Here is a 17,426-nt window from a genome sequence, read left to right as displayed (position 1 = left end):
AGTTTTCATTTAACTCTGTGGCTAAATGTTTAAAAGTGTAGTTGTTGAGTGAAATAACCATATGCTCAGTTTATAAAGAAACTACTAGATTGTTTCCCAAGGAGGCTATACCAGCTTACTTTCCCACCTGTTATGTAGGATTGATTCCAATTTGAATTTTAGGGTGTAAATTTCAATGTGAAACTGCTAAAGTTATCTGAGATTGACTAGATTTAAAATGTAAGCCAGCCAGGTGCTGGTGGTTCACACCTGTAATTCTAGCTATTCAGGAAGCTGAGATGTAAGGATCAAGTTTGAAACCCAGCCCAGGCAGGAAAATCCATGACATTCTTATCTCCATCTAACTATCAAAAAGCCAGGCATAAAAGTGTGTCTCACGTGGTAGAGTGCCAGCCTTGAGATGGAAAAGCTCAGGGACAGGGTTCAGGTCCTGAGTTCAAGCTTCTGGAGCAGCATGTACATGTGCTTGCATGAACACACGCACGCACACACACACACACACACATCCTTTAATGTTCATTTAATGTGGCACATTTGCTAATGTGCAATTGCTTCTACATTTCCTCCTTGTTTAAATGCATAGCAGGTAGAAGCTGCGCTGTCTCTTTCTGCCCCTTGGCTTCAGCTGCATTACCTATGGACTCCCAGGCATCACTTGACTCTTCCACGGATTATTATATCTGCATTTACACTTCTGTAAGTTTTATTTTGTGCTGGTCCTGAATTTGAACTCAGAGCCTAGTTCCTGTCCATGAGATCTTGTGCTAAAGGGTAATATTCTACCAATTGAGCAAGCTCTACTTCCTGCTTTTGGATAGTTATTTGGGGATAAAGGTCTCAAAGACTACTTGAACCTTAATCCTTAGATCTTAGCCTCTTGAGTCCAGGTGTGAGCCACCGGTGCCCATCTACACTTCTTTTTTGTTGTTGTTGAGATTTGGAAACGATGTCTGGAACTAAGTCCTTAGAAGAGCTTTGTTACTGAAGCTAATTCCTTCTTCAGCCATCTGATTTCTCTTCTATTATCGCTGGGCCACAGATCTCAGCAGCCTATTCTTACAAGGTTCCTGGATAGCAGCTAGGACCTAGAGGAGTTATGCATGTGTGGGCTTTGGAACTTAAACTTCTTGTTGGTTAGTTATTAGCAACTGTCTTCTCCCAGACTACCACAACAGCTGCTTAGCAAAGAAGAGCCAAAGAAAAGAACCACCCCAACGCAACAGAATGTACTCATTTCTAAACCTTTCCACCTGTGCTGCCCACTAAGGCAGTCACTACCCTGGGGCTATCAGGTGCCTAAAATGTGGCTGACACACCTGAATGGAGTTTTTTTTTTTTTTGTTTTTTAGCTTTTAGCTAAACTTAAAAGTGTTAAAAAAAAATCCTGATTTTTAGGTACCACTTGGATGTGTGAATCTCCTTTGTACATACGTTGTATAAAACAAATGTGGACCAAGCATTGGCAATGGCAAATGACACCACGGATTTCAAAGTCTCACAATTAAAAGAAGGTAAAAATATTTCATTAATATCTTTGTGTTCATGACATGTTGAAATATTTCGCATAGCCTTGGTAAAAATGTTACTAGCAAACAGATTTTACCTGTGTTTTTTTTTTTTTATTCTGAAAATACTGTACAGAGGGGTTACAATTACATGGGCAAGATAGTGAGTACATTTCTTATCAAGCATTGTAGCCTCCTCCTTTGTTTACCCTTCCCAGCCTCCTCCCCCCACCCCCCCTCCCGCCCAATCCTCCCCACCCCCCACCAAAGTTGTAAAGTTCGTTTTCGACATGACAACTTGTACTTCTCATTGTTGCAACAGGTCCACCTGTATCCTTATTTAAATGATTTGTTTTTCTCCTTCCCCTCCACAAATTATACTGACATCAAATATAGTGAAAGCAGGGGTTATACTGTGAGGGAGGGACATACAAAGCAACAAAGAAATGATCTTATAAATGTGTTAGAAACAAATGCATGAAAGAAAAAAAACATTTAAATACATATCTTAGGGTTCATTTTCCTAACATCACCTTACCTGTGTTTTTAATGTTCTCAACTCCGGGGCACCGACACCCACACCTCGCTTACAGACCTCCTCTAGGAACCTCCTCGTTCCCTAGGCCTGGCAATTCCCGATGCAGCCACCAGAGGAAGCCCGCTCGCAGCTCGTTCCCCGGAAGTCGCCCTCCGCCCCTCTCCGCGTCGGCGGCGCGCTGAGTGACTTCCGGCGGCGCGGGCGCGGGGTCGCGGTGAGCCGGCGCGGGGCCGCGGCGCGATGACCACCCTGCGGGCCTTCACTTGCGACGACCTGTTCCGCTTCAACAACATGTGAGTGACCTGGGGGCGCTCCAGGTCGCTCGCTTCTGGTCTGGTCCTGCCAGTCCTAGCCCGGCCGCGCCATCCCGGCCGGGGACGCCCTCACCCCGGGCGGGGGGCGCGGGCGCCGTCCTCGGGGCGCCGCGGGGTGGAGGTGCGCCGGCCTCGCTCACCTCGGCCCAGGCGTCACCCCACGTGTCCGTGGGGCCGGGCTGGCGCCCCGGGACGCGGGGAGGGCGCGCGGGGGGACGGCGGGACGGGGGAGCGGGCCCGGGCTCGCGACGCCCCCGGCGCTGTCCGGCTGGCTGCCCCCGGCCGGAGCGCGGCCCCGCGGAGCCCCGGCACGGGTGGTCCCTGTCGGGTCCGTGTCGCTGGAGTGACACGGTGCGCGCGCGCGCCCCGGAGCGGACCTCTTTCCTCTCTCTTTATTGAGTTGTGGAGTGGGGAAGACCCCGCTTTGCGCAGACCGACCCCCTTTCCCCCCCCCTTCCAGGCAGTCTCTTCCAATCCAACTTAACACCCGTGACTAGCCAAGTACCCGTTTCCAAAAGAAGACACTTCAGCGTGGAAAATCGATGAGCATCCTGCTGAAAGGTTCCTATTTTTACTGTTAGAGGCGCGCTCCTGTCCAAACACCTGCCTGGGTTCTGCGCTTGACGTTTTGCCTACACGGCCTTTGTCACATTTCTGCCTGCGCACCTATTCCAGATCCACCTTTTTTAAAACCATCAGGGCAAGTCAGTGCGAGGCAACCAGAGACCAAGGGGTTGTGACTCAAGTGTCAGGAGGGCGGGAAGAACTTGGCAATGAGGCGATTAGGAATCTCTCAAATGGAGAGTCGCCGCAAACCTCGAAACACGAAGAATGTATTGGGAGGAAGGAGTTGAGGCGCACTGGTGAGAATAGGTGTGGTTGGAGAACATAGATCCGTGTGAATACAGTGATTAGTGTCTGTAACAGCTGTCAGGGAGAAAACAGGTGAAACACGTCTTTGACTCTTGTGGATGGATTGAAATTTTTTTTTTTTATCCTGTGGGAATGTTGTATGGAGCCTGTATTGAATTGTTACTATCACCTATACCTGTTCTCAGGGCTTATGGAATAATCCTTAGCCTTTACAATTCTGTGGTGTACTGGTGTCTCTTTTTGGTTTGAGTCAAGGCTACCGCTCTACCACTTAAGCCACAGCACCACTTCCACTTTTTCTGCTTATGTGGTGTTGAGGAATCAAACCCAGGGCCTCATGCATGCAAGACAAGCACTTTACCGCGGAGCCACCTTCCCAGCCCCCTTGGTAGTTCTTAAAAAAGTAGATCCCTGACCTCAGAAAATATTTTAGGCATTCAGATTGTCACTTGGAGAACTACTGGTCTATGTTGAGACTCCATAGAATTGTTCCCAGGACCCATCATGGACACCAAAGCCTAATGATGCTCTCAAGTTCCTCACTTACAATAGTGTTGTATTATAAATGCCCTGAAAACCTCCCATATAGTCTCTAATAATAACGCCCAATATAATGCAAGTGCTTTGTAAATATTTCTTATAGTGCTGGTTAGAAAATAAACCTGTGCAAGAAATATGTGCACGTACAGTTGTTCTATATGAAGTTACACATAACTTAACCAGTGAACTCAGTGGGAGTATGAGGTGATTGGTGGGGTGGCCTGCCAGGTTTTTATCCTAACTCAAGGAGTGATGTCCCTTCTCCTTGTTGCTAAGGAGTAAGGCTCATATTTTCTTTACATTTATTAATGGGTAGTGGGATAACATAAGGAGGTTGGAATGCACTCAGCCATCCAGTGAAAGGTTCCTATGGGGAGGGGTGCTGTTTTTTTTGAGGCAAAGGTGCACATTCTTCTTGTCATTGCTAGAAATGGGTCTGGGAACAGCGCTGCTGATGGCCACAGTGGAAGAAGGTTGGTAAAGTCAGTGGGAAGTTCCCACTTCAATGAGTTCTATTCTTTAACTCCATTGGTAAGGACTCATACCTTTGACATAGTTGGCTAGTTAAAAACAACACATATTTGTACATTTTCCCCCTTGGCCTGGTAAGGTATGAGGTATAATTAATGTCTAGGGAAGGTAATTTGATAGTCCTGGTGGGGTGGGTAACCTACAGGACTCTTGGTCGCTGGGAACAGCAGTGACAACATCCTATAGGACTCCTCAATTTTAGTGCCTAGAAAAAATCCATAATACATGTTGTGCCTTTTGAATTAGAGTGCCACCACAGCAGGAATGGGATGGCTTGAGCCTTTGGTCTTTCTGTCACACAGACCTAACAGTCACTCTTATTTAATGTGCTGACAGAATATTTAATCCTTTGGTCTTTCTGTCACACAGACCTAACAGTCACTCTTATTTAATGTGCTGACAGAATATTTAATCCCATTTAGCCAGGCATTGGTGTCCCCACACCCAATTTAACAGCTGTCTGTCTTAGATCCTACATTTAGCACTCTGTTGTCTTGAGTAATACCTGAGGTTTGTCTATTGTGTTAATCCTAATCCTTTCTACTGGGTCCTTTCCGGTTGCATTTATCCCAAACACAAATACCCTTCCTACTGCTCTAAAATCCTAGGGTAACAGTGCTTTTTGATTTTTGTATCTGGTAGCAAACCAGTCACCTTCCCCTGAGTTACTGTAACCCCTATGGGATATATGAGATATATAAACCTTTTGGGCTCAGGACATAAATGCTTACAGCTGAATGAGTAATAGTCTCTTTTTCCAGTTCATGGCTTGCCATGCATCAGACTTGATGATTTGAGGGTACTATTAGTAATATTAATGACTAAGGGACCTGAACCTATTGGGACTGGGCCTTTTTCAGTTTACCAGCAGCTACCAGATAATATTACCTGGGGAATTACAGTTTTATTGCTAGCTTAGTACTTTCTGGGAATGAGATGACTATCTGTTATACTGGGTCTGGAGTTGGAGTCAGTTTCTTTTAACTCAAGGATGTAAGGTCCAACTCTTTTCAGCAGTCTGAACAGCGTATGAAGACCAAGAAGGGTCCCTCCCAGGCTGGCTTAAGCTTGCTTTTCTTCCAGGTCTAGATCAGAACTAGGTGGTTGAGGATGAACAGGAAAGTTGATGAGGGGATTTTGCCATCAGCTCCCCCCCCCCCTTTTTTTTTTCTGAGAGAGAGCAAAGTAGAAGACCAAATAGTTGTGAGCCTGGAAACGGATTGACTTGCTTGGAGACTCTGAAAGGGCCCTGCAGCAGAGGTTACAATGTTTTTGTTTTTTAGGTTTTTGACCTCAGAACTAGTGAGGGTGATAAATCCAATATCCCCTTCCCGAAGGGGAACCTCTATTCAAGGAACAGACTCAAGTGAAGATGGAAGAGACCCTGGGGTTGACAAGAAAAGCCAGAGATGAGTAAAGCCAGATGCAGGCCACAGCACCTTGTTCCTGTGTTTTCTGTGCCTGATCCTAAAATCAGTGCTTCGGGATCAGTGTATCACCCAAGGCAAAACTGTTTTATCCCCAAGACTGCCCAATAGTGGCAACTATTCTCCTTTTGTTGCCCACAGGTTTAGGGTGGAGGTGGGGGGAGCCTCTTCTTATAGAGAGGTAATAAGACTTCGGTCCCTACAGCAGGGCCACCTCTCAGGGGAATGTGTAGTGTTGTTTGGGATTCTTGGAGGTCTGATGCTCAATCCAGCCCTGGAATATCTGGGTATGTGATGAGCTTGGCAGGCAGGCTCCACCCTTCAGTGGGTACCCTGCCTGTTCTATCCAGAGAGAAATGAAGGGAAAACCTGCTAGAGAAAAGGGGAGATTTTCAAAGTCTCAGGTGAATTGTTTTTAGGGCAGTGAGGGATAATGACTAGGGGAGTGGGAGGAAGAAAGGAACGGGGGAACTGGACTGGTGCCTGAGCCAAGGAGGTAGGGAACTTACAGGAGGAAAGGAAAGACAGTGGATCTCAGTCTGGAGGATTTGCCTAGACTTCTCTTCTCCTTGGATATTTCTTTCAATCCTTTCCACTTAGCCCCTGTCCCACCAGGGGGTTTAGGCACCTCAGCAAATTGGCAAGTCATCCAGCCTCAGTTAGATTCAAATAGAATCCAACACAGCCATTAGTCACAAGAGCTTACTACTGTAGGGTAGATCAGGATTTCATCCTTATTTGTGCCACCTGCCACCTCTCATTCACACATCATACCATTTTTCACAGTCCTAAACACCCGAGCAATATTTTGTCACCCCAGTTTCTTGCCTCTGGCCCGTGAATAGACTTAGAGAGTCATCACAGTATGTGTCTCTAGAGCTCCTTTACCCACACTGGTGAAGTCTCCAGGAATCCAGATTTATATGCTGATCCAAGTCACTTGTGCCAGCCCAACCACAGGGCTGCCACAAGCAGGCAGCAAGATGTGTCTCCCCTGGAGGGGGAGCTAGGGCCTCTCCTTCCCTGATGGAAGAGGGATTCCAGAGGAGTCACCTACTCTTGGAAACTCACCACCCCCTGGTGTTAAGACAGTAACACACAAGAGTTACATTTTCCCAAGGCATTTAACTTTTGTACAGAAGGATGTTCTGCCACTCTCCCCAGAGGTAGGCAGGCACACTAGACAGGGTGGACTGCTTCATTTTATCCTAACTCAAGGGGTGACAGTCCTTCTTGTTGCTAACAAGTCAGGTTCATGTCTTCTTTGTGCTTGGTTATATAAGGAAGTTAGCACGGAACCATCAGTGAAAGGTTCTACAAAGATGGGGGAATACTACCCTTTGAGGCGAAGATGCACCTTCTTGTCACAGGTTGCTGGGAACAGAGCTGGTGATGGTTACAGTTGGAGGATGGTGGTAAAGTCAATGGAAAGTTCCCAATCAAGGGGGTTCTATTCTTTAACTCCATTGGCCTTTGACATGCTGGCTGGTTACAAAGAACACAGGTGACAGTTACAATTGAAGTGAAGAAGCAAGTCATTCCAGGAAATTATCTGTACCAGGAAATATTAGTATGCAGTGGTGGAGACATTTTAGTTCGACAGAAAACCTTGTTTCTTCTCATAGAAGGTAAATCAGGGAAGCCATCTGATTTGACAAAGGTTTAGGGTTTGGGAGGTGACATAGTACCTGAAGATTTGGCAATAAACAGGCTAAGTCTTTTGGCCAGTTTGTTTAAACTGGTTGTATTATATGAAAATGGATAGAGAAAAAATTATATGCAGACGCTTAAAATATTACATTGCAGATCACCTGATGTGCTAAGGCCTCTTCAGAATATGTCACTAAGGGAACCCCATCTTCCTACTACTTTTATTAGGTCAGTTTGTTAGGAAATAAAAAAGCAATGGGTGTAGACTATTGCAATTAGTTAACCATATTCATAGAAAAATATTTGAGTGCCTACTATGTGCCAGTATTAGAAACAGCAATGAGCAGAAATGTTGGTGTCTTTATGACATTTACACTTTAGAAATAAAACCTGGGAAACTAAGTGTTGAGTTAAAAAAAACAAAAAAAAACAAAAAAAACAGAAGGGTGAGAGGAGATTCAGCTGACGGAGACTTGGGGAAGTTAGGGAAGTGAATATGGAGCAGATGCCTCCCAGACAGATGGAACATCAGTGCAAAGTTCATACAAACAGGAGGTGGTGGCCAGAACACCTGGAGTGCATGCAGAAGTGTAAATGATGTCAAACCTCAAGGCCAAGGTTTTGTGAAGACTTGGGCTTCTCTGCCAAGTGCATGGAGACACATAGGTGGAGTGGTCATGTGGGCATGGGAGTCTGAAGTCTGGAGTAGCAGTTTAGCTTCAGTGCTATGTAGATGACGACAGGTGACCAAGAGGCTAGATCACACCAGTTATGGAATATGAGTGTAGAGAAAACAAAAGCCTCTAGGAAATACCCAGGGATGTCAAGAGCCAGAGTAAGGAAGACTGAATCCCAACTGAGGAAACACAGAACTTCAGGCCAGAGTGGGGAACTGTGTCAAGCTGCCAGTAGCCAAGTGTGCATCATATTTGGTATTTCTTCTAGGAAAGGGGCAGAAATTTCTCTTGACAAATGCCAAAGAGAAAGAATTGAAGGGACAGTGTTCTGAGTAGGGGTAGAGTGTGCCAGGTCTGTCAGGTACTCCACTGTTTGACAGAAGAGCCAGAATCCTCTGTGGGCTCAGTGTGACTGGTGGAGCTTCTTTCTGCTGCACTGTTGAGATGAGATAGCATGTTGGGCAGCTGAGCTGAGGATGGAGGATATGAAATAGCCAAGAATTGTGGGCCAGGGTGCCAGGGCTCCCCAGGATTGCTTCAGGACTTCTGCAGGGCCAAAGCTGTTTTGATCCTGATTTTTTGTCTTTTTATACTCATTTCTCACTACAGTATGGAGTTTTCAAATACGTGGTCATCTGTACCAGGCATAACTGACAGTGTGAAAGTGTTAAAACATTGCCATTATTTTCGCTGATATTTTAAAAAGATTTCTTGGTAAGGTTATTCATGTTAATATGCAATTTTTTTTCTTTTGCTTTTTTGTTGTCAGTCGTGGGTCTTGAACTCTGGGCCTGCATGCTGTCCCTGAGCTCTTTTGCTCAAGGCTAGTGCTCTACCACTTGAGCAACAGCACCATTTCTGGTTTTCTGGTGGCTAACTGGAGATGAGTCTCCGGGACATTTCTTTTTCTTTTTTTTTTTTTTGGGTATGGTCGTGGGGCCTGAACTCTGGGCCTGGGCGCTGTCCCTCAGCTCTTCAGCTCAAGGCTAGCACTCTACCACTTGAGCCAAAGTGCCACTTCCGGCTTTTTTCTTTTTGCTTATGTGGTGCTGAGGAATCGAACCAGGGCCTCAGGCATGCAAGGCAAGCGCTCTACCACTGAGCCACCTTCCCAGCCCCTCTCCAGGACATTTCTGCCCAGGCAGGCTTTGAACTGTGATCCTCATATCTCAGTCTCCTGAGTAAGATTACAGGCATGATCCACTGGTGCCTGGCTAATACGCAGTCCTTTTAAGTGACTATTTTACATTGTAGAATATAAATATATAGCCAAATAAACACAAGCTTAGCAATGTTTTAGTGTGAAAGGGATTTTGGAAACCAAAATGGTTGGAAAACTACTGAACTAGAGAAATGTAGTGTGACTGTCTAGAATCAATCACTGAGTCCCAAACTAAAATCTGACTAGGAATGGAACAGTTGAACATAACAAAATAGAAATAGTAAGGGGTACAGTTAACTGAATGGGAAGAACCAAAACTGGTTGAAGATGGGTATCGGTTTTAAGAATGTTAATTTGGGGAACATGTGGTAGGACATGCTGGGAGGCACCCTCAGTACTAGGGTAAAGTTGAAGGAACAGGGTTAGTGGAATGGAGAAGCAAAAAAGTGTGAGAGTGCCAACAATTAGAAGGTGGAACAGGAAGAAGTTGTGAGGAAAGACCCTTTGTCTAGACAGGTAGGCGGATTCTTGTGGAAAGACACTAGCAACAGGCAAGTTTGACTGTGAGTCTTGTGACTCCCTGTTCTTAATATTTTGTTATTTAGAAGAGAGAAACTTCTGATGGAATCATTATTAAAGCAGCAGTTAAAATGTATATAAGTGCCAGGTGCCAGTAGCTCATGCCTGAAATCCTATCTACTCAGGAGGCTGAGATCTGGGGATCAAGGTTGGAGGCCAGCCTAGGCAGTTAAATCCATGTGACACTTACCTCCAATTAATCACCCCCCCAAAATGAAGTGGAGCTGTGGCTCAAGGTGGTAGAGCACTAGCGTTGAGCACAAAAGCTCAGGGACAGCACCCACACCCTGAGTTCAAGCCCCATACACAGGCCAAAAAAAAAAAAAGTATGGGTACTTTCATATTTGCTGTTTCATAGCTCCTAAGTAGTTGAAATATATATTAAGCACATTTTTATTTTCCTTGTGGTATATTTAGTTTTAACAAGTTTTACAGTTTGTGAACACTGCTTACTATTGATATTTCTCTTGTTTCTTCCAGTAACTTGGATCCTCTTACAGAAACTGTATCCTTTTTGTTAAAAAAAAAAAAAAGGTTTGCCAAGAGCAAAGAAAACAAAAGGAAAAACAGATTGGGTAATGAAAAATTTAAAAATTCCTAACTGGGAAAGCAAACCACACTGAAAAAATGAAACAAATGGTTGCCTTAAATCTGCCTGACACACTGTTATATAAATCAGTAACATTACAGCTCCTCTGACCCTTAGTGGTAAGCATGCTGCACACAGCAGAAAGTACAGTGACCTCAGGAAGGCAGCTTATTTTCTTCTGATGTGAACAAAGTATGGAGATGACAGCCCGTTCTGTGAAAGCGGTGGTTTCATAAAATCAGCAGCAGCCAGGTTCTTGTAGTTCATCCACTCTACCAAGGTAGCCTTAATTTTCCTGTTCCAGATGACTGCCAAGGCAAACCATCTCATATGTGTTTCTGGCAGAAGAATCGACAGGGGAGATGAGTGTCCTTCCCTTATAAGGGTATCTTTGGGAAGGACCATTCAGACCTGAGTCTCACTGATCAATGGCTGCCTCCTCCACTACCTAGTTCTTTGGTACATCAAGGTTTGATACTAAAAGGAATAAAAGACTTGGAATAACAGCTGGCAATTTCTATTATTCTTCCAATAAAAAATGGTCAAAACTACGTAAAGACAGAGTATTCTTGATTATGCTTAAATAATACGACAACCTTTACAATCTGACTTAAAACACAAATTGGACTTCTGGATTGTTTTTGTGCCCACTCCACCTGTTAACTAGTAATTTATCAAAAGAGAATTGCAGAGACTAATGTACATACTAATTTACCAAAAGAGAATTGCAGAGACTAATGTGCATACTAATTTACCAAAAGAGAATTGCAGAGACTAATGTACATACTAAGAATACCTGAGTTCAGTCTCACCAGTCAAAAGATACAGAAGCTGAAACAAATATGAGGAGCCATGTTTACATACTGAAACTCAGTGCTTCATGATGGTGAGTTAAGAAATAATATAAAATTTTAGTGACCTTACCAATTGGTACAGTTTTTCCTAGAAGGCTCTTTGGAAATGTAATGTATCATAATTCCATTTCCTGAAAGCTAAAAATGTTATGAAATAGAAGCAGCTTATGTCAGAAGTTGGTAAACAAAGGTCATTGGGCCACATTTGGAGGCTTGCTTGTTGCTAGCAATTTTTTACTGGAACATATCCATGGTGTTAAACAGCTGCACAAATTAAATTGCATTTGTGAGACCTTTTTTTTTTAAATTGAGTAATTTATGCCACAGATGGTTGTCTGGCAGGAGGGAGGTTTAACTTGTCTCTTCATGCAAGTGAATAAGTAAAAATTAACTGCAGGTACAAGCAACATGACAATATATCAGACAAAGTTGAGTGAAAACTAAAAAAAAAAAAAAAAACCCTTCAGAATTTCACTGTCTAGTAAAAGAAAATGTTAGGATGCGAGTCAATTTAGATGGTGTGCCTCCAGTGACTAAAGTTTACAGTAAAAGTCTCAATGTACAAGGGAGTACATATTTGAACATAACTTGCTGGCTCACCCTAGTGGTTGATTTAGGAGGCCAGAGATAGGATGGCTGTTTCTGGGGTTCCTCTTCTAGGCAGAGAACTGGTTATGGTTATCAGTGGCTGGGTGGCCATGTCAAGGGTTGAGGAGTTCTCAAAGCAATGGTAAACACTGAAGAGGTTTCCCAGGAACGCTTTCATGTATTATTGATGATGTTCTCTTAAAGAATTGCACCATAAAACAAATACAGCTGTAAGGACACCCCAGAATTGAAGAGTTAAGTGATTAAGCAAATTATCTCAGCATTTACTCTTCCTTGATCAGCTTTTAGCTGAGCTGCTAGAAATTGAATCAGTTAGCATCTCATTGCTGGAACAAAAGCAAGAACTAGCCATTAATTTTCCAATCCAGTTAGGGAACCATAAATGTATTGAGCATCCGCTATGTGCCAAGCACCAGAGAGTAAACCTGACATCCACAGTTCTAGGGAAGACACCTGGTACACAAGTAAGAGTCTCAGGTGATAATAAATGCCACCCAGAGACATTCCCAGTAGGGAATCAGACTTGACAAGAACTTTTGAGGCCTGGTTTTAGGATGATGTTTTATCTCTTACAGTATTTTGTTTGGGAAAAAAATCAGTGCTAAATATTCCACGTTAATGTCTTATAGAAAATTTTCATATATAGAATTGAGGATAAAGTTACAACTAATATGCTTTTTAAGAAAATTTTTTCAGAATTTCCCTTTAAATGAAGAACTTCTTATTGTCCATTACTTTTCACATTCCTTAACAGGACTCTAGTATGGGATTCCTTTTTACTTACAGTATCTTGCCCACTGGCCAGAGTATTTCATTGTTGCTGAGGCGCCTGGTGGAGAATTAATGGGTTATAGTAAGTATAATACTTGTAGTACTTTTTAGGGCAGGTAAGATTTTTAATACACGATTTCAACCTGACTGCTTTATGATATACAATTGGAGGCATCATATTCATGATGCCCTTTAATTTTGATGCCTCCCAATTCTATATTTCAGTCATTCAACACTACATTTGTCTCTTCAGTTTTAGGCATTGTGTTAGGTCCAGGGTATGTAGCTGTGAACCTAGCATAAAATCATCTCAAGTCATCTTGGATATTTCATTCTGTATGTTAAATTTTTTTTTGTATATAATGCAAGGTTATAAGGCATCATCATTTACTTAGTTGCTTTGCTAACAACTTGAGCTATGAGGTATCTGCTATATGGACATACTCACTAGAAATGTTAGATGTATGTGAGATACAAATTCAGGTCCTTTGTTCAAAATTAGTTGTGTTTTTACTCTATCATTTTTTTTTAACATTACCTAAATCTATCTCTGGAATGAAACATATAAAAGTACTAATCATTAATTGATGGTTTCAAAAACTTAAAAATTAAAAACCCTGTCATTAGTTTCCCTTTTTGGTGGGCTGTGTAAAGCCAGCCAAATCATCTGGTACATGGTGGGACAAAACTACATATGCTTTGTGTCAGTTGCCTATTGCTGTTTGTCTGTATTGATAATTTTGTTATCCAAATGGCCCTTGACAGGAAAAAAAGGTTCTCCCCACTTCTGCTTAACAATGATGCATCAAGCACTGACTACTTCTGTGTAAATCAGTGTGTCTTAACTATTGCATGTATTTTTTGTTGTTGATAGTTATGGGTAAAGCAGAAGGCTCAGTTGCTAGAGAAGAATGGCATGGACATGTCACAGCTTTGTCTGTTGCCCCTGAATTTCGACGCCTTGGTTTGGCTGCTAAACTTATGGAATTATTAGAAGAGATTTCAGAAAGGTGAGATCTTGTTTTTCAAACACACTACTTTATAATTTAGGAACTCTAATCATCTATTTGTTGAACATTTATAGGATTATAGTTCTCACAATAATTCTGTCACTCAGAAAGAATGGTATTATTGTTTATGGTTTGCAAAGTGAGGCCTGTAAGCTGCAGAACTGATCAAAGACCTGCCTTCAAGTAATGTTTCTTTTAATGTTCTTGTCACTAAGCAGATGCTCTTGAATTCTCTTCAGATTACCCTGGACATATTTTTTGGTGTTCCTTGTTGTTTCTTCTTTTCTTTTTAAGAGAAGGTTTCATTATGTAACCCAGACTGGCCTCTTGATTGCTAGAAATATAGATATGCCCAAGCTAAAATGTATTTTTTTTTAAGCCATGAGTTTTAATGGGTGTATACCTGTTGGGCACTAAATGACTTTAAACTATGGAACAGATTCAGTACATACAACTACCTACACTCCTATTTTCCATTGATTGTCATGTGTGTGTTCTATTTTTTAAATCACAAAAAAGTGATAGGAGCTCCTGTCTTAGGAGAGAAAGAAATGTCTCTGACCAAGAGGATAGGTGGCGAGACAGTTCTGGAGACTTATTACAGTTTCCACACAGTTATTATTAGCTTTAATAAAGGCAAGTTTTAAAAGAAACAATTGTGGCTATAAATGTTCTGTTTCAAGTAGAACATGAATTCAGATACTTAAGGAACTGAGTGGTGAAATGAAGATCTATGCTAGTCTTTGATTTTCAAAAAAGTTTTTTAACATGGTGTTACTGATATCTGTTGGGGGAAAAGAAAAAAGCAGGGGCTGAGAATGTGGCTTAGTGGTAGAGTGCTTGCCTAGCATGCATGAAACCCTGGGTTAGATTCCTTAGTACCACATAAGCAGCAAAAGCTGAAGTGGTGTTGTGGCTCAAATGGTAGAGTGCTATCCTTGAGCAAAAGCAGCTCAGGGATAGTGCCCAGGTCCTGGACAGGCAAAAAAAAAAGCATTATTGTGTGGCAGAGAGGGAGCTAGAAATGGGGGTCTAAAACTGCCTTCCACATATAGAAGTTATTATCTGAGAAGAAAATTAAGTTCCCTTTTTAGGATGATTTTTAAGGTATCTGCTTATATGTATGTATCTTTACATGTATACATTAAAGAGGAACTAGCAAAATATTAGTGGACTCAGGATTCCAGTAGCAATAAGAGTGCTTACCCAGCATGTGAAAGGCCCTGCGTTACATCCCCACTAGCATGGAGACCGAACTGCCTATATTCTGTTTAAGAAAAAGAAAAAAATTTAAAGTAATGCAAATTGTAATAAAGATGGCATGTGTATTGGTAATAGTTCCATTATAGCTGAAGCAAGGGTCACTGCATATAGAGAAACATGAAACAACTGAATATGTACCCAGAAACAGATTCAGAGAACATTCCGGCAGAAATGGTTAAGGATACACAGCAAATTCAACAAACCTTTTCTGGGTCAGTATCTTCAGGCTTTTCAGGGTACCTAATAATATCTGTTGCATAGTATTTTAAGTAACCTATCAAACTAAGTTTCAAACCAGAAATCTTGCCTCAGGATTTTTTTAAATTGGTTATAGGGTCTGATCTTGGGGCCTAGGCATTGTCTTTGAACTTTTTCACTCAAGGTTAGCCCTCTGAGCCACAGCACCATTTCTGGTGGATAATGGGATATAGGAATCTCATGGGATTCTCCTGCCCTGGCTGGCTTCAAATCATGATCCTTAGATCTCTGCCTCCTGAGTAGCTAGGATAACAGGCGTAAAGCACCGTATCCAGCTGACAAATTTTTAATCAGTAGGCAAAACAATTTATGGTAGAAATGTATTAAGTAGGATTCTACTTCTTATTTATCTGAAATTCATAAGCAGAAGAAACTAGTAGATGGTAAATTTATAGTAGACAGGAAGGAGAGAGTCTAGAAATGAAAGGTAGGACCTGAATGAACAAGGGGATGTTACTAAACAGAGACTTGGCTGTTACTTGCTTCCTTTACCTATACTTGGGCCATGGCCACATAGCAATTTAATTTTTAGGAACCAGGTTTGTACTGCAAAATGATTGCCATAAATCCTAAATAATTAAAATTGCTTTTAGGTAATCAATAATAACCATTCTGAGTAGTCCTATTACTTCCTAACATTTTCTCTTTTTTTGTTTAAAGAAAGGGTGGATTTTTTGTTGATCTTTTCGTACGAGTGTCTAACCAAGTTGCAGTTAACATGTACAAGCGGCTGGGCTACAGTGTATATAGGACAGTCATAGAGTACTATTCAGCCAGCAATGGGGAGCCTGATGAAGATGCTTATGGTAAGCTCCCTTTCCTGACAGTAACTCCAAAAGAAGTATAGTCTTAATAAACTTAAAATCACATTTGATCTTTTAATATACCTTAGTTATACTTAACTCCTATAGATTATTACTTCACTGTTAATAAAAACAAACATTTCTCTGATAAACTACTTCCTGGGTGGGTTCTGGGTAGGTCTTTTGGGAACTTTAATCGATATAATTAAAACCTATTGCTATTCATCCTAACAGATATGAGGAAAGCACTTTCCAGGGATACTGAGAAGAAATCCATCATACCCTTACCTCATCCAGTAAGGCCTGAAGACATTGAATAACCATAGGCAGTGGTTCTTAGGCAGATGTTCCAGATAGTTTGTAGTCTATGTATTTTCAATGGATGACATTGGAGCTCTATTAGGAGAAGTAAGACTTCAAGAACATATACCGATTCCAACTCTCATTCATTGTTTTACAGCAAATAGGTTTGCTGTAATAAAATCCAGTCAAGAAGGCAGCTATGTAGTAGGATACGTTCCACTATCATGGTTCACAATAGGCATATTGCTCCAGCCACCTCAATTCTGTGCCTGAGAACCACTGCTGTATATACATATATTTTTTATTTTGTACTGAACTGTTGAAGCTTTAAAAGCATATATAAAATGTATAAATTTAGATGTATAATAAAATACATTGTTGACTATGAATGTTTTCTGAAAGATGTGAACATCTGAAATAATATCTGCCCAGATAAGTTAAGATTTCCTTCTTTCTGCCTACCTGTTTTTATACTGATGGTCCTGGATCCGTTCTTCTACTACTTCTGTGCTTAAAGTCTGCTTTTTCAAGAGGAAAAAACATTATCTCCCAAAACCATATAATTGGATCATACATACCATGTATTTTTATGTGCAGTTTCATTACCTGTAATATGGGAAATACCCACAGAGTAAAGAAAATTCTACTCTATACTAATTAAAAACATGTATATATATGTATGTTCGTACATGTATGTATATATACGTATGTACATGTATGTATATATACATATATATGTATATATACACACATATACATACAGACACAATAGGAAATTAGGGTCTTGCTGGCTGTACACACTGGCTTGGAATTCCTGAGTTCAAGTTACCCTCCTGCTTTAGCTTACTAAAGAGTTGGGACATACTCCACCACAGTTTGTTACAAAGCTTTAGGGAAAAATAAAGCCTTTAGAAAAAAACCTTGAGTTGGCAGAATAGCTCAAATGGTAGAGAGCCTAGACAAATCTTTTGGTGATACACTAAAGTAGAAAGAACGTTCTGTTCTTGCAAGAGAAAAACTTCCTCTTAAAAGCCAATGGCACATGCTCACAGATTCGGATCCCAGCATTCTAACCCCTTAACTCTGAAAAATCACTTAGAGGATAATTAAAATCAAAATCAAAAAATTAAAAACAAAAACTCCCTCCTTACTGGCTAACAGATCTCAGTA

General features: G+C 41.7%; 1 protein-coding gene and 1 long non-coding RNA gene across 2 annotated transcripts in view; one reads left to right on the top strand and one right to left on the bottom strand.

Moving 5' to 3' along the window:
- The window catches only part of LOC138816681 (uncharacterized), a 50,133-nt gene extending 47,938 nt beyond the window's left edge, over positions 1-2,195 (bottom strand). Inside the window, exon 1 of the long non-coding RNA XR_011368712.1 lies at positions 2,044-2,195. This is a non-coding gene — a long non-coding RNA (uncharacterized lncRNA). The remainder of the gene's footprint in view (positions 1-2,043) is intronic.
- Positions 2,196-2,217: 22 nt separating this feature from the next.
- Naa20 (N-alpha-acetyltransferase 20, NatB catalytic subunit) lies at positions 2,218-16,645 on the top strand. The gene is made up of 6 exons (XM_070006674.1): positions 2,218-2,336; positions 10,277-10,301; positions 12,611-12,701; positions 13,494-13,629; positions 15,811-15,956; positions 16,188-16,645. The coding sequence occupies exons 1-6, from the start codon at positions 2,284-2,286 to the stop codon at positions 16,271-16,273; spliced, it is 537 nt and encodes a 178-aa protein (XP_069862775.1). The 5' UTR covers positions 2,218-2,283; the 3' UTR covers positions 16,274-16,645.
- The last annotated feature ends 781 nt before the right edge of the window (positions 16,646-17,426 follow it).

The sequence above is a fragment of the Dipodomys merriami genome, unplaced genomic scaffold (assembly GCF_024711535.1).
Source record: "Dipodomys merriami isolate MVZ:Mamm:240054 unplaced genomic scaffold, mDipMer1.0.p SCAF_7, whole genome shotgun sequence".
Taxonomy (NCBI): Eukaryota; Metazoa; Chordata; class Mammalia; order Rodentia; family Heteromyidae; genus Dipodomys; species Dipodomys merriami.
Note: the sequence above shows the minus strand (reverse complement) of the source record. Positions and strands in the feature narration are given on the sequence as shown.

Bases quoted from the DNA above. Each gene is read 5' to 3' on its own strand.
- Naa20 (XM_070006674.1), top strand. From the start codon at position 2,284: ATGACCACCCTGCGGGCCTTCACTTGCGACGACCTGTTCCGCTTCAAC. The intron at 13,630-15,810 runs GTGAGATCTTGT...TTTTGTTTAAAG, and splicing joins TTAGAAGAGATTTCAGAAAG to AAAGGGTGGATTTTTTGTTG. The intron at 15,957-16,187 runs GTAAGCTCCCTT...TCATCCTAACAG, and splicing joins GCCTGATGAAGATGCTTATG to ATATGAGGAAAGCACTTTCC.